Below are 25691 nucleotides of genomic sequence, written 5' to 3' on the forward strand. Positions count from 1 at the left end.
AGAAGATTCTGCAAAGATAATTCTAGGCCAAAGTCCTTTCACACTAAAGCTAGCCACTGACAAGTTAAGGATTCCAACAAATACATGTATAACATACTCCCAAAATAATACACAAAAACAAAAAAAAAAATTGTAAGATACAATCCAGCTGGTGTTAAATAGCCTCCCCAAGGTAAGTGGCATCAGTAAGCAGTAGAACAGAAATTTAAAACCAAGTATGTCTTACTATTGATAGTAATAGTAAGACTATTACTATTGTAATGGTTGTAAGAAGCCTACCATACCAGGCTTCTTACTATTGATAGTAAGACATACTTGGTTTTAAATTTCTGTTTAAAGGTTTACTATCAATAGTAAACCTTTCCCCATAATAATAAACCACCTTCCTTATTTCACTACTGGTATACATATGGGCAAATGCAATTTTGGGAATCTAATCTTTGCATAATCTTATATATCCTTTGCATTATTTCATACAGTCAATGGTGTAAGGCTAGAGAACCAGAGTATATCTTTCATGAGCAATGTGGGGTAAAATTTCCTCCTTTATTTACTTCTCTCTGGGCATTCAATGGAGAAGGCAATGGCACCCCACTCCAGTACTTTGCCTGGAAAATCCCACGGATGGAGGAGCCTGGTAGGCAAGTCCATGGGGTCACCAAGAGTCAGACATGACTGAGCGACTTCACTTTCACTTTTCACTTTCATGCATTGGAGAAGGAAATGGCAACCCACTTCAGTGTTTTTGTCTGGAGAATCCCAGGGACGGGGGAGCCTGGTGGCTGCCGTCTGTGGGATCACACAGAGTCGAACACAACTGAAGTGACTTAGCAGCAGCAGCAGGGCCTTCAATGGAATACCCGTCCAACCATTCCTTCCCCTCCCTGCCCCCAGCCCATATACTCTTCACTCGTGTAGTCCAAATATTGTACTCTTAATTATTACTGAAAAATGAGGCCGGAATTTTTTCACTTTCACTTGCTTCTTGCTGCTCTGGTCATAATTTATATCTTTTTCCTAAAGCCTCATCTCATTATATCATTAGCTCAAAATCCAGGATCTTGTCATCTGTACCAGGCCTGCATGTGAATGAGGATCCTGGGGTACAGCTCCTATCAATGTGATGACCTGTAACTAAGAAAAAAAGTTCTTTGTCTCCTCACCCCTAAACACTCAACCTATGAAAAAGTGATAGAATAATTGTAACATAACTCCAATTCAAAAAGGAGGAGGGAATGGAGGCATCTAACATTTGCTGGTCCATAGCTGTAAAATGATCATCAAAGTGAAGTCGCTCAATCGTGTCCGAGTCTTTGCGACCCCATGGGCTGTAGCCTACCATACCAGGCTTCTTAGTCATGGGATTTTCCAGGCAAGAGTACTAGAGTGGGTTGCCATTTCCTTCTCCAGGGGATCTTCCCGACCCAGGGATCGAACCCAGATCTCCCACATTTTAGGCAGATGCTTTACCCTCTGAGCCACCAGGGAAGCCCAAAAATGATCATCAGGAATTATGTAAATGATTGCTTCTGTAATGTTCCAAAGCACCACAGTCATTGGTGGGCCCTCATTATATGTGTTACCAAGACATTAGGACATTTTTCTAAAAGCACAGTATCAACCACCTTCATAGATTTTAAAGATAAGCATCTGCCTATATCATCAAACCAATATATCTGCAGAGACTAGAGAGTGCTCCTAGGGAGGAGGAATATTAAATAATTAACTTCATTTTATGAAAGTAAAAGTGTTAGTCGCTCAGTCACGTCCAACTCTTTGGGACCCCATGGACTATAGCCCACCAGGCTCCTCTGTTCGTGGAATTCTCCAGGCAAGAATACTGGAGTGGGTTGCCATTCACTTCTCCAGGGGAGTCTTCCTGACCAGGATTCGAACCCGGGTCTCCTGCACGGCAGGCAGATTCTTTACCATCTGAGCCACCAGGGAAACCTTAATCATTTTGCTTGTATAAATGAGTAAAACCAGGTGATAGTTAAGAAAAGTCAGTTCTTCATTGAGATGATTTTTAAATTGTTGCTGCTGTTGTTCAGTCGCTCGGTCATGTCCGACTCTTTGCAACCCCATGGACTGCAGCATTCCAGGCTTCCTGTCCATCACCAACTCCCAGAGCTTGCTCAAATTCATGTCCAGAGAGGTGGCGGGTGTGGTGCATACTGGGTCAGTGGAGAGCTCGAGCTAAAGGGTGATCTGCTAGAGAGTGATCTCTAGGCGAAAATCAGAAAGAGGAAATTTACTAGAATCAAGTATGATGGATCCATGTTCAGTTGGAGTCCAGTTTCGGACCACAAATGAGTGCCATAAAACCCATTATACTCGTCATAAGGTTTCAAGACTTTGCAAGAATTGTCATCAAATGACATGCTTCTACTTCAACTGAGAACTGGAATGACACTTTCTGGGAACAATACAATTTGCTTCCATCATGCAAAAGTTTACATTGACAGATTTGAGGATTTGCAGAAGTCATGTTGTGACCCATTTAACATACACAAAAAACTAGCCAAAAAAATTTTACATGTAATTGATTTAGATGATGCCACTTTTCTGAGTGCAAAATTTGGAAGACAGCTTGTACCTGGTTAGAAACTTTGTCCAAAACGTACACAGATAATCAATGGAAGTGTGGATGTTGATTCTGAAGACCGGCAGAAAAGAAAACCTGACTCAGATGGAAGAACTGCTAAAGCTTTGAGGTCATTACAATTTGCAAACCCAGGAAAACAAACTGAATTTGCTCCAGAAACTGGTAAAAGAGAAAAAAGAAGGCTTACCAAAAATGCAACAGCTGGTTCAGACAGACAAGTGATCCTGGCAAAGAGTAAGATCTACAATAGCCAGGGTCTCCTGATTTTCAGTGGAATGGACCTCTGTCACTGCCTCGATGAAGACTGCTTAGGCTGTTTCTATGCTTGTCCTGCCTGCGGTTCTACCAAATGTGGTACCGAATGCTGCTGTGATCGAAAGTGGCTGTATGAGCAAACTGAAATCGAAGGAGGAGAAATAATTCATAACAAACATGCTGGATAATTTGTGGTGTCCGATTGTGACCCTTTCTGTATTTCTAAAGTTCTGTAATTCTAAGATACATGTTAAAGTTGGTTTTGCCAAATGACACATATGTACTCAGTGTGCACTAACACTGCCTTTTGGGTACCTTAAGATAAATTATTTGATGTAAATTTAGATGGACTGTTTTATTACTCAGCAGTCATCTCTTCAAGCCTTTCTGGGTCAATGTAAAAAAGTAATGTATAGGCAGTCCTCTGTTTGAACAACTCCCATGTCCATAAATTTCCATGGCACTGATACAGTTAAATAAACCAGTTCCTTAACAGCAAGAACAAACAAACAAACAAACAACTCATGTCCATTGAGTCAGTGATGCCATCCAACCATCTCATCCTCTGTCATCCCCTTCTCCTCCCACCTTCAATCTTTCCCAGCATCAGGGTCTTTTCCAATGAGTCAGCTCTTCCCATAAGATGGCCAAAGTATTGGAGCTTCAGCTTCAGCATCAGTCCTTCCAATGAATATTCAGGATTGATTTCCTTTAGGATTGACCAGTTTTATCTCCTTGCTGTCCAAGGGACTCTCAAAAGTCTTCTCCAACACCACAGTTCAAAAGCATCAGTCCTTTGGTGCTGGCCTTCTTTATGGTCCAACTCTCACATCTGTACGTGACTATTGGAAAAACGATAACTTTGACTAATTGGGCCTTTGTCAACAAAGTGGTGTCTGCTTTCTAGGTTGTCATAGCTCTTCTCCCAGTGGGCAAGCATCTTTTAATTTCATGGCTGCAGTCACTGTCTACAGTGATTTTGGAGCCCAAGAAAATAAAGTCTGTCACTATTTCCATTGTTTCTCCATCTATTTGCCCTGAAGTGATGGGACCAGATGCCATGATCTTAGTTTTCTGAATGTTGACTTTTAAGCCAGTTTCTTCACTCTCCTCTTTCATCTTTATCAAAAGTTTAAGTTCCTCTTTGCATTCTGCCAACAGGGTGGTGTTTTCAAAAGCAACAGTTTCGTATTCTGCTATGCTTCTCACTTTACAGGAAAGCAACCAAGTAGGGCTTAATATTCTAAAAGCTCCTATAGTTAGGATCAGTGTAGTTAACTTTCAATTCTGAGCTGTACCTAATTTTCTTTGGTTCAACATTTCAGTGATAACTCTTAATTTTTTAAGAAGTCAATCAATTTACTCAATTTCTACCACTTACATCCTGTTTCCTTCCAACACTTAAAACTGGCAGCACTTAACACTTCGACTTTGTTTTAGTACCTAATTAAACATTCAGTTTAACTGAACAAGTGAAAATATGGAAAGTGATTCTGAAGCTGTTGTGATCCTCCTCCTTCCAGTCCCTGGGGATCCAGGATCCAGATCTGTCTTTTTCAACTGTGGGTGATTTTTCACTTCCATGGTAACCTGGCAACATCTGAAAATATTTTTAGTTGCCACAACGGGGGTTTGGGGGCATCTAATGGTATAGATCAGAGATTCTGATGATTATCCTACAGTGCACAGATAAATTGGAGAAAGAAATGGCAACCCACTCCAGTGTTCTTGCCTGGAGAATCCCAGGGACGGGGGAGCCTGGTGGGCTGCCATCTATGGGGTCACACAGAGTCGGACACGACTGAAGCGACTTAGCAGCAGCACAGATAAACCTCCTACAGCAAAGAATTAGATGGCCCCAAATGTCAGTAGCACCACTTCTGAGAAACCCTAGCCGAGATGGAATTCCATCTATTATCTTCTATATGGTCAACGCAATATAACAAAACACACTTCAAACACAAGTCTACAAATACCATCAGAATCTAATTATTCAAAACTCACAGCCATTCATTCAATACTATTTATTGAGTAACCACTATCTCATAGGCACTGTAGACAGAAGGAAAGAAAGATAATCACTGTCCTTAAAAACTGTCTGGCAGAGACAGACAACTGACTAAATCCAGGTCCTTGCTAGAAAATTCAGCACTATCTGTTTTCTACTCCTATTAAAAGCTTAGCTGAGAGAAATCATAGGCAAAGCATTATTTGAAGGATATGCAGTCCAACTATGGATCCAGGTAGAAGTCCTTGAGTTAAGCTGGATGATATTTGGGTCATAGTGTCTTTAGTCCTTGAAGAATGCCCTCACTAAGCTTCATACTAAAATTATGCTCTCTGTTCAGATTGACGAACACCATAGGAAAGTCATGTGAAACACTTTACTAACTTGCCACACAAGTATTCTACATACCATTCAGTGCCATCCGTGTAAAACTACATGTAAATTTCTTTTAGAAATTAGAATTGAAATATTTATTTCTCTCTGGTGACAACTACACAAGCATTCCTCTTTATTCTGGCTGCTTCCAGGTGGCGCTAGTGGTAAAGAACCCGCCTGCCAATGTAGGAGACGCAAGAGACGCAGGTTCGACCCCTGAGTCGGGAAGATCCCCTGGAGAAGGGCTTGGCAACCCACTCCAGTATTCATTCTTGGAGAATCCCCACAGACAGAGGAGCCTGGTGGGCTACAGTCCACGAGGTCACAAAGAGTCAGACATGACTGAAGCTACTTAGCATGCAAATCACTTACAAAGCTAAATACAACCTCAACTGTATCAACTATGTAGGCCCTTTCAGCCTGGACATTTGTATACTTTCCCATCCCTAATCCAGCTGGTCTTAACAGGTATTTTTATTTTTCCTATGCTGGGTTCTCTGGTTATTTTTACTTTACCATCAGTTTATTACATCTGTTTTGGCCATAAGTTGTCTCCATGTATAAAATGTGGTCAGTTATGAAGAAAATTAAACGTGAGAAAGAGTGGCAAGAAAACAATTACAATAGTACTGCTGTGCTGTGCTAAGTCACTTCAGTCTGGCTCTTTGCGACGCTATGGACTATAGTTTACCAGGCTCCTCTGTCCATGGGATTCTCCAGGCAAGAATACTGGAATGGGTTTTCTTCCAGGGGATCTTCCCAAACCAGGGTTCAAACCCACGCCTCTTACATCTCCTGCACTGGGAGGTGGGTCCTTTAGCGCCACCTCAATAGTACTGCGAGACATATGCACTGACTGCTTTCACAGCTTGAATGAAACCCCTAAGGAAGGCAGCGAGGGTCACAGAAAACATCCTAAAAGAGCTCATACCTGAACTGAACACCAAAAGATAGACTAAGTGTTACTTAAAAAGATATGAGGGTGAGGAAATAATCTAGGCAAGAAATAAAAGCACAGAGATAAGAGAGAGCTGAGTATATTCAGGGAACTGCAAGTGCTTTGCTTTTGCCAGAACACGGGGTATTTTGGTGAGCATTGAGACATGGCACAGAGGAGGAACTTTGGAGACCATGCTAGGGCTTTGAACTCTGGCCTAAAAAGCATGATTAGAAATATTATGGAGAAGGCAATGGCACCCCACTCAAGTTCTCTTGCCTGGAAAATCCCATGGACGGAGGAGCCTGGTAGGCTGCAGTCCATGGGGTCGCTAAGAGTCGGACAGGACTGAGCTTTTCACTTTTCACTTTCATGCACTGGAGAAGGAAATGGCAAGCCACTCCAGTGTTCTTGCCTGGAGAATCCCAGGGACTGGGGAGCCTGGTGGGCTGCCATCTCTGGGGTCACACAGAGTTGGACACGACTGAAGCTACTTAGCAGCAGCAGCAGCAGAAATATAACAGTAGGAATTGACTGTAGTAATCCAGGGGAGAAAGATGACCTTTACAAGCTCACGTCCTGTCAGTTTCCAGACACATCAGACATCTTTAATTAGTAAAATAATCCCTTAAACTAATTAGAAAAGAATACAAATTCTACCCTCACCCTCTCCCCAACAACATTAACCTTTACAACATCACTTGGAAACGTGGGATCATTAACCAATAGGTATGAGAGAAACATGTCAATGTTCTTTGGACAAAAATGGAAGAATCCTCACTCCCAGATTCCCCTTCTCCTTTGCATTTGATATTATCTGGACTTACAAGCAGTGATAATAAGAAAAACTAAGGAACTCTGACAGCTATTCATCTCACTCAGGACAGACAAGAAGCCGTTATGATTTTATGTCTCCAATCGTTCCGATCACAGTTTCTAAAACAGAAATAAAACTCTTCAGTGTCTCTGTCCTTGCCTCGCTTTGTTTCACTGAGATCTGCATTTGCAAATTCGCAGGCTCCAGCAGCAGTTCTGTTAGGAACAGACAGCCAGTGTCGTCCTGAGCACTGAGGTAGGCTTTCCATGGCTGAGTCCCAGCCCGGCTCATCGCGATGGTCTGGATGTTCACGACTTGCAGCGCCATCTGCAGGGTGTCAGGATGGACTGCTCCCTGCCACGGGAACACCTGCTGATGAGCAACTTTGAGGCTCAGCCAAGTTTTCTCAAAACACTCAGCAGTAAGCTGGTGATTGGGGATGAGCATAAGGGCTCCGGAATCAGGGAGTTCCTGAACCCTCTCCTTGTTCTCTTCGGGAATCAGGGGTCCTACAAGAGTCAGAAAGCTTATTTAAGAGATGCTCTCAGTCTGCTGAAACTACATTTTTAAATCTAGATTTCCAAAAGTACACAATGTGATTTTTATCTTTGGAGAAATGGCTTAAATAACCAATGGCAAATTTTCTTGTTCACAAAGACAAAATTCAAGCAACAATCTGAAGTTTAGCTGGGTTACTTTACTCTCTACTATAAAGATTTTTCACGACAAGATAGAAAATAAGAATGATTTTTACCTGATGTGGGAAAGGCTGCAGTGTTAGGAAGCTCTGGGCCATGATGTTCTACTCCCTGGCATTTAGATAGGGTTGCCCAGCGGGCTTTGCCGTATACTGGCACCAGAGTGTTGAAGTCCAAGGCCCAGCTGTTCACAGGTCTTTCTGCCTGATCCTCCAAAAGTCTGAGGGAAGGGTCAGATTTAGGGCTACACAGGATCTGCTTTGCTTCACTGATGCCAGCTAAGAGGAGGCGATAATAGAAGAGACCTCGATCTCGTACTGCCATGTCCTTTTCTTCCTCTGAGGTAAGATAACAGATTGAGTTAATTAAAAACAAAAACATTCTTTCTATCCCTGTGCCCACCAGAATAGGAGGGAGGAAACCCTAGAAAATGTTGACATTTTCTCCTTGGGTCCCAGACACGGCTCATCGAACAATGAAAGCTGTGAGAACCTCTACGACCGACCATGAAAGTGTTAGTCGTTCAGCTGTGTCTGACTCTTGGTGATCACATGGACTGTAGTCCACGAGGCTCCTCTGTCCATGGGATTCTCCAGGCAAGAATACTGGAGTGAGTTGCCATTCCCTTCTCTGGGGGATCTTTCCAACCCAGGGATCAATCCCGGGTCTCCTGCATTGCAGGCAGGTTCTTTATCATCTGAGCCACCAGGAGGTATACACAGCTGGCCACAGCAAGTACCATTCCCTCTGAAGAGCCTACCTATGCAGTAGTGTAACAAGCGGCCTAGCATGTCCTGGCATTCAGCCGGGCGAGAGAAGAAGAGGCGCAGCACAGCTGTGAGCAGCTCCATTTTGACAGCTGGGAACGTCTCTGACTTCACATTCTCTATGAAGTCTTCCAACACATAAGGAGCATTGGGGATTCTCTTCCCATGGACACCGAGTAACCAGATAAGTGCCTGCTTCCCCTAGGGAATTAGGGAGTAAGAACAGATGCTTAACATTTGGCTGTCCAAAACCCAGGCGAGAGCAGACGGCAGACAGCAGCAGGTTTTGCTTTTCCCTTAGAGTTAGCAGAAAAAGTATATTTTATTTGCTTCAACTTGCATTTATTGATCTACCCCCTACTAAACTCTCTACAACAAACAGGAATGAAATTATACCACAAAAAAGGAGACTTATGACTCTCACGCCTATGTTGTTTAAGCAGTAAAGATTCCTCAGTTTTGGGGCTTTGGCCCCAATTTGGGGTTTCATGCTTCAGTGGAAGTTACTGGAAGATTTCCCTAAGTTACTCCATTAAAGTGGTGATTAACCTAGAGTGCACATCAGAATCGCCTGCAAGGCTCCTTGAAACTATGTGTCCAGGGTTCCCACTTCTGAATATCTGAGTAGATCTGGGATGAAGCCTAAACATATGTAGAAAGTCCACAAATGACTCTGCTTTTCATGCCAGCTGAAAACCCTATGGTCTAAATCTCTCGTTCAAAATAATGAATATGTTACATGAGAATAATGGTATCAAAATATTTGTAAGGAAACCATAGTTAAATCCTAATGTTTTCATAATTTATATCCCGCATACACCCAAAACAGAATCTGAGGTGGCAATCGATTCTAAGAATTCCCACTTCAGACACTGGATAGAAAGAATAATTAGATTCCATTTCACAGCAGGTCCCAAGCACTTCCCCTTTATCCGGAAGTAAAGGAGAATCGTAGTCTACCTCACTGTCTTGAATGTTCTCCTCACAGCCGGGCAGGGCCTGACACACAGCTTCCGTACACTGAGGACACAACCATGCCAGGTCTCGGAAAGTCTGCACCACCACTGCAGCACAGCTCAGAACACAAGAGCACAGGGTTAGAGCCTCCGTGTGGGAAGGAATCTTAAGAAAAGTCACACAGTCAGGCTGCGGGAATGTCTGCAAAATGGGTGTTGAAGGGGGTGGTCAGTGATCACCTGAGAAATGTCTGGCATGGGCAACAATTTCTTAAATGAATGTTGCTCTTCTCTGATTGCCATGAGGATACAAGAATTAATGTATGTAAAGGCACTTGGTAAACTGGAAAGCCATATACAAATGTGGGGAAGTGCTGCTGTTGAATGATGCTCTGAAGTATAAATGGAGACACTTGGGCTGGGGCTATGGTGAAGCGAGCAAGGTGCCGGGTTGTAAAACACAAGAGGACACACAGAGGTAGCCCCTGCATGAACCTGAGATTGAGTGACTCTCTATATACATTACATATACACATATATATATATTCTCTTCTCGTAAGGCTTTTTGTTTTAGCTGTGCTGGGTCTTCGTTGCTGTGCAGGCTTTTTTCTAGTTGTGGTAAGTGGGGGCTACTCTCCTGTTGCTGTGCATGGGCTTCTCATTGCTGTGGCTTTTCTTGTCGCAGGGCATAGGCTCTAGGCGCACGGGCTTCAGTAGCTGTGACGTGCTGGCTTAGCTGCCCCGCTGCATGTGGAATCTCCTCACACCAGGGACTAAACCCGTGTCCCCTGCATTGGCAGGTGAGTTCTTAAACACTAGGCCGCCAGGGAAGGCCTCCGTTCTGGCTCATCACAGGACGCTGCATACAGACCCCTGTGCTGTACAGCAGGACCTTGTTGTTTATCCATGGTCTATATAATAGTGAGCTCCTCTTTAAATGTCTGTATCCTTGGCACCTTGTTTGCGTCATTCTAGTCCCAGGCCTGGCAGTCACTGCTTACAGTTGCTGTTGTAAAGCAAAAAGAGGGACAAAGGTGGGGAAATGACAAGCAAGGTCATCCTGCTGCTGCTGCTAAGTCACTTCAGTCGTGTCCGACTCTGTGCGACCCCATAGACGGCAGCCCATTAGGCTCCTCTGTCCCTGGGATTCTCCAGGCAAGAACACTGGAGTGGGTTGCCATTTCCTTCTCCAAGCATGAAAGTGAAAAGTGAAAGTAAAGTCGCTCAGTCATGCCCGACCCTTAGCGACCCCATGGACTGCAGCCTACCAGGCTCCTCCATCCATGGGATTTTCCAGGCAAGAGTACTGGAGTGCATTGCCATTGCCTTCTCCGAAGGTCATCCTAGCACTCTTCATTAGCTATACAACAGCCTTGAAGACTCACGGCAACCTGAAGACTCCCTGCCCTGTTAGGTCTATATGCTCCTCTGATGGCAACAGATGATGACGTAAAGAAAAACTTAAATCTCTCATATTCAGCAACAAACATGTTCTGAGAAACCATCACAGGCCAGGAAATTGGTTCCCCTCCGAAACACACAAAAAAATCCTAGAATGGTAGCTATTACCCGTGGTAATGTGCTCTTGTCGAAGCCCCAGCAACTCCGTTAGAATCTGCATACACTGATCTGTGTAGGTCCTGGCGATGCCACCTACAGAGGAAGGAAAGCAGAAAAAGTGTTAAATCAAATATTACCACCTCATTCTAAAACAATTTCCTATCAACCAAAAACAAAGAGCACAGGAAACACCTAAAAAAAAATATCACACCTTGCTTGATGAAATAAGAGTTTAAGAGAACTTGGGTAAAAATGAATTCCCCATTGAACAAGGTTGAAAACTTTCAGGGTATTTATGTGGCAGCCAGTTTGTTGCAGCACACATACACAGGAGTATTCCTGCTGGGACACTTGACCGCAGCCTCTGGATGGCAGGATTTCTACTTCCCTCTTTGTTTCCTTTTCTCTGCCCCTAAAAATAGCCATACTTTATTCTACATAGGAGAGTTCCTTCTCCTCCTTCCCTTGAAGTCCTCCGAAACTGAGCTCCCCAGCTGCTTTCATGCTGTGGCTCACTCTAGCTCTTTAAATTCCCGACACGGTAGTGTGAAAAGGTCTGTAGGCCTTAGGTTTTACTCCATGTTGGTCTACTCAGCATAATACGGAGTAGCCCAGAGTAGAAGCTCAATAAATGATTGTTGAATTGACACAGGACTTTGAGTCAGGAAAGCTGGGTTTCAGTCCCAGTTCAGGAACTATATAAACTTTGGGCAATTTAAGAACCTCTTTGTGCCCGAGTTGCTTCATCTTGAAAACCAAGTTAATAACCACTTGTCCACTTTTCTTGACTGTCTCACAAGACTGTGGGAAGATGATACACAGAAACGCATTTTCGGTAAGGTACAACAAAAGGCAATATAAATTGTGTTGGACTTCCCGGATGGTCCAACAGTGGATGGGAATCTGCCTGCCGATGCAGGGGGACACGGGTTCGATCCCCGTTCCAGGAAGATCCCACTTGCCGTGGGGCAGCTAAGCCCAGGAGCCTCAACTACCCAGCCAGCGCACCAGAGCCCAAGAGCTACAGCTAGGGAAGTTGGTGCACCTAGAGTCCATGCTCCACAAAAAGAGAAGCCACACAATGAGAAGCCCGTGTACCACGACAAAGAGTAGTCCCCGCTCTCCTCAACTAGAGAAAGCCTCAGAACAGCAGCTAAGACCCAGTGCAACCCAAAATAAATAAATGTTTTTTAAAATCAGTGAATTAATCATGTGATAGTTTGAATCACCTGTAGTCTGTATCCTAGAAAGACATGGCAACACTGGTGTTGACCAAAAGAGCCTTCCTCCTCCACTTATTCGTAGTCACTGACCCAAGTTTTTGGTGCTAGATACTTTCCCTTGAAGCAAGACTCATTCCCTTTTGCTCGCTGTGGTTCCCCAGCTCTCTAGCTGTTTGGTGTAGGCTCTCACGAAGGAAAAGCAGCAGACACCTACCAATGGCGAGGATGGCGGCCTGCGCGAAGTCGGCAGACACGTCGGTGCAGTACCCTCGAAGCTCCTCCAGCACCTGCTGCACATTCTCGTCGTTCACCAGCTCACACAGCACCTCCACCTTCTGGAGCTTGATGTAGTGCGGCTCCGAATAGGAGCAGAAAAACTTCTTGTAGTGGCTGCTGAAGTGACCTGGCAAGCTGTGCAGGATCTGGCGCACATGGCAGAGGGCAGCAAAGCAGAGCTCTCGGCTCTCTGAAGAACAGGCAGCCAGCAGAGGGCCCTTGACTTGCATGAGCACATCGGTCTGCACGTGGGGGAATTTTTTGGCCAAGATCAGAAAGAGTTTGGTGGCTCCCATCACCACGCCTGGGCTGCTGCTCTTGAGAAAACTGTCCAACAGATTGAGAATGTCAAACAGCTCCTCCTCACTTCGGGGTTGGTAGCGGAGCAGAAAGTTCAAGACTTCAGCCTGGCCCCACTGGTCCAGTTTTGACATTCTATCCAAAAAAGAAAACAAATGGGCTGTGTTAGCAACAAAATTAGGACCACCTCCATGCGACTGCTCTGTCACTAGTCAGCTGCTCATCACAATAAGGGGGGAATTCTTAAAAATAGGTTGTACCATAATCGAATTATTCTTTTTACATATTACTTAAAGTTTATACAAAGTCTTTAAATAACAAGATGAGTTCACAGTACAAATGCATACTCATCTAGGGCCAAAGACATGATTGCTATACCCTAGACCCAGACTCTCTATACTGTAAGATAGTATGTGTGAATGGCTTAGTTTGGGGGACATAATGACTGCAGGGACAGAACCTATCCCCGAAGGATCTTTCTGCCATCTCTCTATATTATCAAAAGAAACTAAGACCAAAAAACACAAAACTTACAATGAAACATGAGGTGGTTAATGGTTACAGTTAACTTTTTTTTACTGCTCTACAGAAATTGTTCAAGAACCTCTCCTTCATTCAATACATCAACAAGATCCCACTATGATGCAGAGATGCAGATCTGATCATGATAAAAAGAGAACAGAGGCATCCAAACCGATTTAAGAGATGGTGGGCGATGGGCTTATTGATCACAACACCTCCTTCCTGTTTCAGAATTTCCTCTAGAGACCTCAGGCAGTTCACAACCACAATTGGATCCTGGTCGCGCAGCAAACTATATAATTCATTTACCAGGGCACCATCTACAAAAGAACAAAGATTTCATATAAACAGAAGCTTCAGAGTCATGGGGATAGAGCCAGAATAATAGTTCCAGGCAGACAAAACTGAACTTCTCTGCTATTACACAAAAGTAACAAAGGCAGTAACAGCATACAAGGCTAAAAATTGCCATGTCCAGACTATCCTAAGTAGTTGATGCAAAGAATTTCACCTGAACCCCAAAGAAAGGACTTCTTTAATCTCAGAAAATACCAAGCCTTGCATCCTACTTAAAAGAGACACCTAGGGTGGAAGGGAAGTTCAAGAGGGAGAGGATATTTGTATATTTCTGGATGATTCATGTTGTTCTATGGCAGAAACCAACACAACATGTAAAGCAATTATCCTCCAAATAAAAATAAATTTAAGAAATAAAATGAAATTTTAAAAAAGGGACATCCAGTAGAACCACATTATTATTTTCTACCAAAACGACATAATGTTTTACAAAGTCATATAATGAAAGCACAAATACGTACTGAGGATGATAGATTACATTGCAACTTACCCACTTCAGAGTCTCCATGAAGATTATGCATCTTGGCACAGCCAAGGACTGCTACCCTCCTGACATATGAAGCCTTATCCCGCAGACCATTGAGGATTGGCTGTTGGATATATTCCTGCACACCAGGCATCCTAAGCAACACATTCTGGAGTCAGCCAGATCCTAAAGTACTAGTGTTGACATAATTTAGCCCCTATTCACTTAACAGAGGGTTTAGTAGATGTTTGAATATGCATTGGTCAGACTCTTCTCAACAAACTCAAGAAAGCTGCTGCCAAACTTAAAAAGCATCACTTGACTTTTCATGTGGAATAATGCTGCAAAGGCAAGTTAAAATACACACACATTTAGAAATCTTTAACCATCTCACTGAGAGTAAGGTAGAAAAAATCCCTTAATAAAATCATCTATGTAGTTTTTTAAACCAAAGTAATGGCTGACAGCCTGAGTTCCGGTTACAACCATGTTTTCCCCAGTATTAAGAAGCTCAAATAAATTGTCATCATTAAAAATCTGCCTGTGACCACATGAACTCTTCAGCCACTGGGATGCAGGAAGGGAAGAGTGTGCTCACCTGAGGCTACACATGCTCCGTAATGCCAGCCCTCGTACCATTGGGTTGGGGTCCGAACAGTCTTTGCACAGTGTATTGATGGCCAGGAGAGCCAGATCTGGTTTCAGAGGAGCGTAGGTACACATGTAGAGATAAACTAACTTCTTCTGAACAATATCTACAGTGGCACTAGCTTTCACCATTTCCATGAAAACACCAGACATGTCCACCCCTTGAGTCATGTGCCTGAAACCAACACACAGCAGGGAAAAGTAAAATTTATAATCCCCAACCCCCCACCACCAACCTACAGAAAGCCTTTTACTTATACATGTCCTGGATAGCTAACTAGGTTGTGACCTTTTAGAGGGAAGCAACCAGGTCTACCTTTTCTATCATATCACATAAAAACTTAACACGGCCTGCAATAAACGTTCTTCTATTCATTCAACAAACACTTACAGAATTCCTAGTACTGATACATTGCAATGGCATCCAGCTTTTACATTCCAGGGATGTGTTCTGGGGACATAATCTGAGGAAGGCATGTTCTCGGATCTGAAGGAACTCAAATCTACCAAGCAGGCAGACAAGGACACCTCTAATTACAGAATGACTGATAAGTATTACAACAGAAATAACAGATAAGGTGCAGTGGGTATCTAACACTGCCAAGAAGTAATACTTGAGCCAAATTAGCAGGAGCTCCAGACAAGTGTAGTAGATAGGTAATGACACACACTGTGGACATGAGCAAGAATGGTATATTCTTTTGACAGTCTGAAGGTAGTTAACAAGGTGTTCCTTGGATGTTATGGTAAGAAATTTGGACTTTATTCTATAGGAATTTGAGGGGATGTCTGTTCAAAATGCAGATTCCTGGGTTCCATCCCACCTACTGAAATCAGAATTACTGGATTGAATGAAATCTTTACATTTTCTTAAAAAGCATTAAAATTTTAAAAAGCATTCTTAAAAACTTCTGTGCATGCTAAAGTTTGTGATACAAAGTTTGCTACAGGCAAGAGATATATTGTCAAATTCATATATTGGAAAATCATTCTAACTGAAATGGGAGCAAGATGACCTAATACTCTGCTGTTGTTTTAGTCACTCAAGATGACCTGATACTTTGTTGTAGTTTAGTTGCTAAGACACATCCGACTCTTTTTGCAACCCCATGGACTGTGGCCTGCCAGGCTCCTCTGTCCATGGGATTTCCCAGGAAAGGATCCTGGAGTCGGTTGCCATTCCCTTCTCCAGGGGATCTTCCTGACCCAGGTATGGAACTGGAGTCTCTTGCGTTGGCAGTGGATTCTTTACCACTGAGTCAGCAGGGAAGCCCTGACCTACTCTTAAACTACTGCAATTCCTTTTTATAAAGAAACCAGAACAGCAGTGCCAATTTTTAAAAAAGAGGATGGATATTTAGAACCATAAATCCATACCACCTGACTTCAGCAGTGAAGATCAGGTGTCATCAAGACTGACTCCCACACTTGGTCAGCTGGGTGGTGACATTTATCAACACAATACAAGCTGAAGAGCAGGTCTGGGAAGCTGGAGGGAAGAATGCAGGTGCTATTTTGCATGTCTTTGAAGACGTCTCCAGGCAGAAATGCCAAGCAAGCAATAGGATGTGTGAGTCTGAGGATAAAAAAGGACGTCTGTACTAGATATAGATCAGCAGTACAAGTTCAAGATATGGATGAAACCACCCAGCTGAGTAAAAGAAGAAAAATATGCCCCACAAGGGAGACTTAGATGTCATTCCAGAGCAGCAGAAAGGCCAAACCGTACAACTGCCATGTATGAAAGTTCATTAACTCTTTCTGCGCAGCCATGGGGAGAGAGGCCTGCTGGGGATGGCAATGGGGGATAGGGCTTTAGGTGATACCTAATCACTCGCTGGATGACACTCCGATAGCGCAGCCTATCAGCCTGAATGTGAGGATTACACAGAGCCTTCTTCAGCTCCTTCACCACGTCCTCGGAGCCAAGATACGGCATCTTCTCCAACAGTCACGGGGCAGTTTCCACAGATCCCTAGGGAACTCGGGCTCCTTCTAGCCCTGATGTGGGGACCTGGGTAAAGGAAATGTCAGTCAGTGAAGGGACAACAGGCGCGATCTCTGCCCCAGCCTTGTCTTCCCAAAGGCCCGCAACCAGGACCTAGCATACTCAACTTCAACCCTCTCGCTTCCGGGAGAGGCCCACCCGAGGCTCTGCGATTCTATCCCGGGACCTGCAGGCTGGTTCGCCCCGCCCACAGAGCTCTCCCCAACCTCTAGGTCCTCGGCTTGATTTCCAGCCCGGCAGCCAACTGTCCGTGAACCCCTCCCTCTCCAGTTCCAGCCTTTCTTGCGCCTCCACGCGGTTGCCGTCACCTTGAGGCCCAATCAAGCTCTCTGCGGAAGTCCCGCCTCCTCTAGAGGGACCGCGTAGAGCAGCTGCCAATCACCCTCTCCCAGTGAGCGCCGAGAGCAGCCTGGATCCCGACCTTTGGGTGCCCTTCCCCCAACCTCTCACCTCCCGGCGCTGCCGCGCGGCTCCCTCTGGTGGAGCTGCTGCGGGCAATCGGAAGTTGGCTACTTCGGCCTGTCTCCGCCCAGCAGCGCGCGCTTTGAGTGCCCGGCTTCAGTCCCTGGTCCTGCGCGTTCGGGGGAGTGGCGCTTGGTTGGGCGCCTTCTGCGGTTTGAGATTCCACCCAAACTCCTACCAGCAAGGTCACTTCCTTCTTTCTGCCCAATCTGGCCATTCATTCCCTCACTGGGCTGGCTTTTCCTTACGGTCTCTAGCCCTGTTCATGCCCGAGCATGTTTTTTTTCAGGGCGGCATAGTAGGAGCCTCACACAGGAACTCTGTTCCCATGAAGAACCCACTGGTGACTCGAACCCCGCCACCATGAACGGGGTCTTGATCCCTCATACGCCCATCGCTGTGGATTTTTGGAGCCTGCGCCGGGCTGGCTCCGCCCGACTCTTCTTCTTGACCCACATGCACTCGGACCACACGGTGGGTCTGACTAGCACCTGGACCCGGCCCCTCTACTGCTCCCCAATCACGGCTTACCTCTTGCACCGTCACCTACAGGTATGGGGGGCTGGAGTCGGCCTCTGGGTGGGGCCTTCCGATCTGTCAGTCTTGGAGTCATAGAGTTGTGGCCAGGAGAACTGATTTTTACAAAAGCGACAGTTTTGGGGAACCCAGAAATGCATATATTAAACCCAGAACAAGAGTGGTTTCCAACTGGCTGGCTTGGGATGTTTCAGCGATAAAACTGGGGAGGACTTCTAGGCCTTTCAAGGAAACTGTTCCTACTTCTTCACGTAAGCTAGGCCAGTGTTTTCCAAACTTGGCTCCTAAGAATTCATCTAATGTTCTGAGTAAATAGATTGTCCAGTGCCTCCCTCCTCCCGCATTTGAATCAGTAGACACAGCTGGTGCAGGTCCTGGAAATCTGGCTGGAATTTTTTTCACAGGTACCCCCTAAGGGCTTCCCTGGTGGCTCAGACGGTAAAGAATCCGCCTGCAATTCGGGAGACCTGGGTCCGATCCCGGGGTCGGGAAAATCCCCTGGAGAAGGGCGTGGTAACACCCTCCAGTATTCTTGCCTGGAGAATTCCAAGGACAGAGGAATCTAGTGGGCTGTAGTCCATGGGGTGGCAAAGAGTTGGCCACGACTGAGTGATTAAGCACAGCACTCCAAGGGATTATTATTTGGAAAGTTGAGGAATGGTTGAATAGACTTGCTTTCTGGACTATTAATTTAGCCTTGTAGGAAGGATGGGGTAGAGAGATGGAGAAGGAAAAGAGGACTGTGATCCCTATCACAGCTTCTGATCCAGGGAGGTACCAGGGAGAGGCGTCTGTGTTTCCTGAGATGACCTGCTGTTTCTTTAGGTATCTAAGCAGTGGATCCGAGCCCTGGAGGTTGGTGAGAGCCATGTCCTGCCTCTAGATGAAGTTGGGCGAGAGACCATGACCGTCACCCTCTTGGATGCCAACCACTGCCCCGGCTCTGTCATGTTTCTCTTTGAAGGATACTTTGGAACCATCCTCTACACAGGTCGGCTTCCAGAGAGGTCCTTCCCACTTTCCCAGCCTAGACACTCTTTTTTTTTTTGACCAAGCCCCATGGTTTTCAAGATTATAGTTCCCCAACCTGGGATTGAACCAGTCCTGCCAGCAATGAAAGCACTGAATCCGAACAACTGGACTGCCAGGAAATTCCCAACATTGCTTTTCTTGAGTAGCCTTGATTCATAGTAGAAGCCTGGAGGCCTCCTAGCTTCATGTCACATGAGCGCAATGACCCTTTCTCAATTGATTTTTCATTCTTTAAGGGTACAGACTTTGCAAAGAGTAATGAAAATGCAGGAGCACGATGGAGACATTTCCACAAAGAAACTGTGCTACATTAGATCACTGCTAGACTAGTTTTTTCCAAGATGCCAATAGGCAAATGCCCATCTGCTGTTGGAATTGGGAGAGGCTTGTCTTCTATGCTTTTGTCTCTGACTATGCCTCCCATATTTTTTTCCCAGGTGATTTTCGGTATACACCATCCATGCTGAAGGAGCCAGCCCTGAGACCGGGGAAACAGATTCATACCTTATACCTAGACAATACCAATTGCAACCCAGACCTAGTTCTTCCTTCCCAAGAAGAAGCTGCCCGCCAGATTGTTGAGCTCATTCGAAAGCACCCACAACATAACATAAAAATTGGTGAGGGTTTTCCTTTTTCTCTCACTATGGAACTAGTGAATCTAGGTTCTTTGGGGGTTCTTACATCTTTCATGTCTTTGTGCAGATCTCCTTTTCTCCATGAAATCTACCCTGACCTTATTATTTAAAAGTACATCTCTGCTCCCACATTCCCAACCCCAGATCCCCTAAGCCAATTCAACTTTTTCATTTTTTCATGGCACTCAACTTCCCACAGACTTCATGTTTTCCTGTACTGTTGCTTATTGTTGATTGCCTATCCCCACTTCTGCCACACACACATTTATTCCTTGAGAGCATGGTTGGAGGTGGGAAGAAGTCTTATGTGTTTGTGGAACAGAGAAGAAGCCATGTGACAGGTGCATAGTGGTTGAGGAGGCTGGAAAGGCAGGAGGGGCTGAAGTGCCTGTAAGCCATTTTGAACTTGATCCTAAATGCAACCATTGCTCTTAGGTCAAAAAGCTATTGAAGGGTTTTAAGTAGGAGAGGGACACTATTGCAGTAATCACTTTATAATGTATTCCAGAGTTTATGTATGTATTGTATTTAGTTCTTATTATCTGTCTCCCCCTGCTAGAATGGAAATTTCACAATAAACAGGCTCTTTGTTTCACTTAGGGATATATGCCAGATGCCTAGATTAATGCCTGATAGAGGAATTTGATAAATATTTATTAGAAAGTGAATGCAGATTATCAGAATGTAGATGCTCAAGTGAGTGTTAAGCTTTTAATTAGATACATTGAAATTGCAGCTGGAATTGCCTTTTAGGATAGTTTATGAAAATCAGTTTTTATTTTTTAAAATGTAATAGATTTAATTCCAAATACCTTTTTTAAAAATTTTAATTTATCTAGCTGTGATGGGTCTTGGCTGTGGCATGTGGGATCTAGTTCCCTGACTAGGGATTGAACCCAGGCCCCCTGCATTGGGAGCGTGGAGTCTTAGGCACTGGACCACCAGGGAAGCCAAATGACTTTTTTGATTGTTTCCAAAATTGTAATAAATCCACAAAAGGAAGATTTGCCACCATAATGAATATTTTAAAAGGATATGCCCCAACTCTGAAAGGAGTTTCAAAATAGGCTTAAACAGAGGCATTGAAAACAAATTGTATACCTTCCAGAGTGACACCAAATTGATGGAGAGATATTCTCTTTCAGGATTGCTTGACTTCATGAAGAAATACCAGTCCTAAGTCTTATTGGAGTTTTTAACACAGAATTTTCCTAGAGGAGCATAGCTGGCTAGGAGGGTACTACAGAAGGGCTTGATTAATTTTTCAGATATACAATAAGCCCATACTATGTGTCAAATATTCTGATAGGCAGTGGGAATAGAAAAATGAATAAAATATGAGGGTTTAAAGTCTAGTAGTAAAGGGCCTAGAATAGTTTTTTTTTTTAAAGGGTGGGGGGGATAGGGAGAGAGAAATCAGCTACATTTGTGCCCAAAGAGTGAGATTTTGAACCATGATGAGGAATAAAGTAGATATAAAGGAAATACAGGTTCTTTAAAGGAGGTCACAATCTGACTGTTGACTTGAAATACACCTTCAGAAAAGGTCTGTGAACAACTGTTTAAATAGCATCTCCTGTATCTGTTACCATAAGCATTATCCAAATTCAGGCCTCCATTTCTTTCTAAGTACCGTTTGGACCTTCTAACTGGTACTTCTGCTTTCAATATAGTCTTGTCCAGGCCTTCAAATAACATTGCTGCCACTTTTTTTTTTTCCTAAAACCCTGCTCCGATCCTGTGATTTGAATTAGCCATTTTCCTGCTTCCAACTCCTCCATGACTCACCTTCACTTAACAGAATCAAATCCAAGCTCCCTAGCAGTACATGCAAAGCCCCCTGTTATATGGCCCTCGCTCACCTCTTTAGTGTCCTTTCTTACCCATTTCTTTCTACCTTAGAAACACCGAAATGACCTCACTTAAAATGTTCTCTGCCATCCCCTTTCCTTGTCAGATTAACTTGGACCCATCATTCAGGACTCAGCTAAGTGTTTTCAGGAAGTTTTCCCTAACTCCATCAACTGGTAGATACTTCTCTGTGCCCCATAATACTGTGTGCATGTCTCTAACATGCATTTTTTCTGGATCCTCATGTGGATGACACTCCCTGAGGGCTGAGATTGTTGTTTTCACACTGCTAAACACTTGGTGGGTGCGCTCTTTTGCTGAACTGAATGAATGAGTGGATTCTGTGTTAACTTTCTCCCTACCCCATCCTCCATCTGTGCTCAGTCCCATCCCACCCTCTGTGACTGCATGGACTGTAGCCCGCCAGGCTCCTCTGTCTATGGGATTCTCCAGGCAGGAATAGTGGAGTGGACTGCCATTTCCCCCTCCAGGGGATTGTCCCAACTGCCTGCATCTCCTAGATTGGCAGGTGGACTCTTTACCACTGAGCCACCTGGGGAGCCCCATCCTCCATAAACCTAGCTCACATGCACCTCCTTCCTGATACACAAACAGGGGATAGTCCCATTAACTTTGGGTATTTTTATTAAACACTTGGTTTATTAGGATTCCCCCATAGCTTCATTAAGGAGGGCATGGCAACCCACACTCCAGTATTCTTGCCTGGAGAATCCTCCACGGACAGAGGAGCCTGGTGGACTACAGTCCTCTGGGTCGCAAAGAGTCCGACACGACTGAGTGACTAAGCACAAAGCTTCATTGTGGCTTCTCTGGTGGCTCAGTGGTAAAGAATCCACCTGCCAGTGCAGGAGACGTGGCTTCAGTCCCTGTGTCAGGAAGATCCCCTGGAGGAAGAAATGGCTACCCACTCCAGGATTCTTGCTTGGGAAATCCCACGGACAGAGGAACCTGGCGGGCTACAGTCCATAAGGTGTCACAAAAGAGTTGGACATGATTTAGCAACTGAACAACTACAGTAACATAGCTTCATTGTCTTCCTTTGTTAGTTTCCCCAATCTCTTTAACATTATTCAGGACTGTACAGCCTGGGAAAAGAGTCACTGCTGGAGCGGCTGGCCCTGGAGTTTCAGACCTGGGTGGTACTGAGTCCTCGGCGCCTGGAGTTGGTACAGCTGCTGGGCCTGGCAGATGTGTTCACAGTGGAGGAGAAGGCTGGCCGCATCCATGCTGTGGACCACATGGAGATCTGCCATTCTGCCATGCTGCGTTGGAACCAGACCCACCCTACCATTGCCATCCTCCCCACCAGCCGGAAGATCTACCGCTCCCACCCGAATATCCATGTCATCCCTTACTCTGACCATTCCTCCTACTCGGAGCTCCGTGTCTTTGTTGCGGCACTAAAACCTTGCCAGGTGGTGCCCATTGTCCGGCGACAACCCTGTAGGGACTACTTTCAGGACAGCTTGAGCCCCAGGCTCTCTGTGCCCCTGATTCCAGACTCTGTACAGCAATACATGAGTTCCTCCTCCAGAAATCCAAGTTTTCTCTGGCTGTTTTTAGAAAGGAAGCTCAAGAGACTGAGAACCCAGGGTGTCGTGTTTGAATCCCTTGAGGAAGATGCTGATCACTCTCAAGCTGACAGGGACTCAAAGAAGACCAAGAATGAGAACCTGGCTGGGGAGCTTGAGAAGCAGCCCTCCCACCATCCTTTGCAAGTCAAGAAGCAGTCGTTCCCAGATGTCTGCTGCCGAGAAGGGGAGGGGGCAGTCCCTTCCTCTGAGTCCCAGAAGATGGTGACTGTAGTAACTACCCCTTCGGGTTTTCCGGTGCACTTAAGGTCTACAAATGAGAAATTCCTTTCTCTGGAAACTGGGGAGGAAATTGGTGTAGGGCCCTACTTGGTACGCATGGGAGACAGTGTGGCCTCGGCAGCCACGGAGAACCAGAGAGCCTGGATGGGCCAGGATTCTCGCCTGTCTCCCAGCAGTGAGGCTGCCCCTCTTCTGGCTCCTGAGTTCAGGGGCCTGGCACTCAAATACCTTCTGACTCCAGTGGACTTTATCCAGACGGGATTTTCTTCCAGGGTCTTCGACCAGCAAGTGGAAAAATACCATAAACTCCTGAGTACAGACGGGAGAATACAAAATGACAACCTTGTTTGATCCAACTCTGCACTTTTTTTTTTAATGCATCAAGAGTTGTTTATTTTCAAAGTTAGCATTCTTTGTATTTCCACCGCTAACAAACGGCAGTGCCACAGCCCTACTGTACTTTTGAAGATAGTGCAGATGGCCTATTTGGGGCCTTTTCTGTGTTACAGGCCCACCCTGTAACACACTTCCAGTGTGTTCATTGGGCTCCTGGTGCTTAGGGAATCCTTAGTTCTCTAACTGACTGGGGTTTAAGAAACCCTTTTCATTATAATACCTTTACAGTATTTGTGAGCATTTAAAGGTTCTGAGAAGTCCTATAGGAACTTTTAAACTTTGTTTAACCCAGTATTTCTGTAACCTTTTTGAACATGTAGTCCCCTTTTGTGACTGCAGAGAGAGATGAAGGGTCTTTTCAGAAAGGACCAGTTTATTCCCCCTGTTTTGCATGTCATGTGTCATTCCCCATGTCCCCTTCTGTCTCTTCCTAGATAAAAGCCCCTAGGTAGTTCTGTTCTTTAATTCAGGAACTGTGGTATGACCCAGGCAGCATGCTCCAGTCCTGAATGTCACTGACCCCATCTAAGTCACTTCCTGTCTCTGCCTCAGGGAGGGAATAGGAAGTGATGAACATCCTTAGAAAAGTAGAGAAAAATTCCATCTCTCCTCCATGAGAGTTTGCAGTTAGTGTCCCTGGGGACCTACCTGGAAGAGAGCCGGGGGGACTGGACGCCCCTCACCAAGGCAGTACCTGGAACTCAGCCGACAATTAGGCTGAGGGTTAGAATGGGCCTCCCAGCCGCCTGGAGTCCCGACTGTTTGGCAAAATAAGGTTACAGAAGATCAAATATGCTGCCAGGTAGTCCTGATTGGTCACATAGCTGGGATATTTGCTGTCCCCCTCCTCAGGTTGAGAGCCAGAGGACACAGCCTGTTGGTTTTAGTATCCAGGGCAGAGACCAAGAAGCCAGCTGGTGGAAGGGGTAGGGGTGTGACATTCTGCCCTGTCCTTCTGCTCACAGCCTGACAATGCCAAACCAATAAGCAAGACAGCAGATACCATGGTCTCAGAGGGCGCAGGCATGTGGAGCTGGACAAATGGATAAAAACTGTTTCTCAGTGGAGCTCAAACCTTCCCAGTGAAGAGGCCTGTGTTTCTTTTCCAGGGGGGAGGAAATTGTCTACTGGAGGAAGATATGAAGAGTTTAGAATGCAAAATAAGGCCTTTCTCTAGGGCAAACTATACACAGTTCTGTTTGGTCCGTGACCTTCACTGCAACCCTCCCGTGGGCCTACTAGGAACCATACTGGTGAGGCATGTGGGGCAGCAGGGGACATGGGCACTGTCCTGGGCATGAGTCCAAGGCACCTGGGCAAATAGAGATTCCAGGCTTCCATAACGGAGCCTCAGTTTCTCATCTGTAAACCAGGCATTGAGATGCTTGTGTGTGTGTGCTCAGTCGTGTCTGACTCTTTGCAACCCCATAGACTGCAGCACCTGTCCATGGGATTTCCCAGACAAGAATACTGGAGTGTGTTGCCATTTCCGTCTCCAGGGGAAATTCCTGACCCAGGGATCGAACCCACATCTCTTCGTGTCCCCTGTACTGACAGGCAGGTTCTTGACCACTGGGCTACCTGACCTCTCCTGACTGCTGGAGCTTAGATAATCGGTCAGATTCCTAGGTCAGTGCCTTCCACATGATGGGTATTTCAAATATTGGTTCTCTTAGCCTCTGGTTCTTAAAAAAAAAAAATTATTCTCTGATAAAATAAACTTTGGAAGTCATAAACTATAGAGAAGAAAAAACTCAAACTTCTTCCATGTGGATCAACTGTCTTCTAGTCTTTTTCTGTGTGTGCAAATATATTAAATGTATAATTTTTTCCAAATTGGGGTAATACCATATATAGTTTTATATCCTGCATTTCAGTTTATTAATATCTTAAGCACTTTCTCATACAAAATGTCATTTTAATAGTTTTATAATACCCTATTATGGGTATATCTTAATTAAACTATTTGTTTTATTTATCATTTTGTGTGCTCTTTTTTTCACAATTATACATATTGCAATGAATATCCTTATGCCTATATCATGGCATTTGTGTTTATTTTCTTGGAGTAAATTGCTGGAAGTGGGATAACAGTTTTAAGGTTTTTTAATTTAGTTTATTGAAGTGTAGTTGATTTCCAATGCTGTGTTAACTTCTGCTGT

The 25691-nt window shown here is 44.8% G+C and overlaps 2 protein-coding genes and 1 pseudogene across 13 annotated transcripts; 2 read left to right on the plus strand and 1 right to left on the minus strand.

Annotated features, from left to right (window-relative positions):
- Window positions 1-2151: 2151 nt before the first annotated feature.
- On the plus strand, window positions 2152-3204 carry LOC147376097 (ARL14 effector protein pseudogene; annotated as a pseudogene).
- A 1665-nt stretch (window positions 3205-4869) lies between these two features.
- AP4B1 (adaptor related protein complex 4 subunit beta 1) lies at window positions 4870-17251 on the minus strand. Of its 11 annotated transcripts, none has more exons than XM_086391964.1 (11): window positions 17229-17251; window positions 16597-16784; window positions 14721-14945; window positions 14147-14277; window positions 13472-13619; window positions 12416-12912; window positions 10988-11071; window positions 9423-9526; window positions 8456-8663; window positions 7752-8033; window positions 4870-7506 (listed from the first exon to the last, which is right to left on the minus strand). In XM_086391964.1, exons 2-11 carry the CDS (start codon window positions 16707-16709, stop codon window positions 7079-7081), a joined length of 2220 nt encoding a protein of 739 aa, XP_086248090.1. In that variant the 5' UTR covers window positions 16710-16784; window positions 17229-17251; the 3' UTR covers window positions 4870-7078. The 11 variants fall into 11 exon arrangements, 7 of the variants coding, with proteins under 7 accessions (XP_086248090.1, XP_086248088.1, XP_086248085.1 ...); XM_086391962.1 differs by having other exon boundaries at window positions 17087-17233; XM_086391959.1 differs by lacking the exon at window positions 17229-17251 and adding an exon at window positions 16985-17062.
- Window positions 17252-17275: 24 nt separating this feature from the next.
- On the plus strand, window positions 17276-25510 carry DCLRE1B (DNA cross-link repair 1B). 2 transcript variants are annotated; one of them, XM_086391966.1, is made up of 5 exons: window positions 17276-17425; window positions 17530-17792; window positions 18603-18768; window positions 19247-19429; window positions 22394-25510. In XM_086391966.1, the coding sequence occupies exons 2-5, from the start codon at window positions 17604-17606 to the stop codon at window positions 23482-23484; spliced, it is 1629 nt and encodes a 542-aa protein (XP_086248092.1). In that variant the 5' UTR covers window positions 17276-17425; window positions 17530-17603; the 3' UTR covers window positions 23485-25510. The 2 variants fall into 2 exon arrangements, with proteins under 2 accessions (XP_086248092.1, XP_086248093.1); XM_086391967.1 differs by having other exon boundaries at window positions 17284-17792; window positions 22366-25510.
- Window positions 25511-25691: the final 181 nt, after the last annotated feature.

The sequence above is a fragment of the Bos grunniens genome, chromosome 3 (assembly GCF_055505025.1).
Source record: "Bos grunniens cultivar Pamir isolate PY7600 chromosome 3, Bosgru_T2T1.0, whole genome shotgun sequence".
Lineage (NCBI taxonomy): Eukaryota > Metazoa > Chordata > Mammalia > Artiodactyla > Bovidae > Bos > Bos grunniens.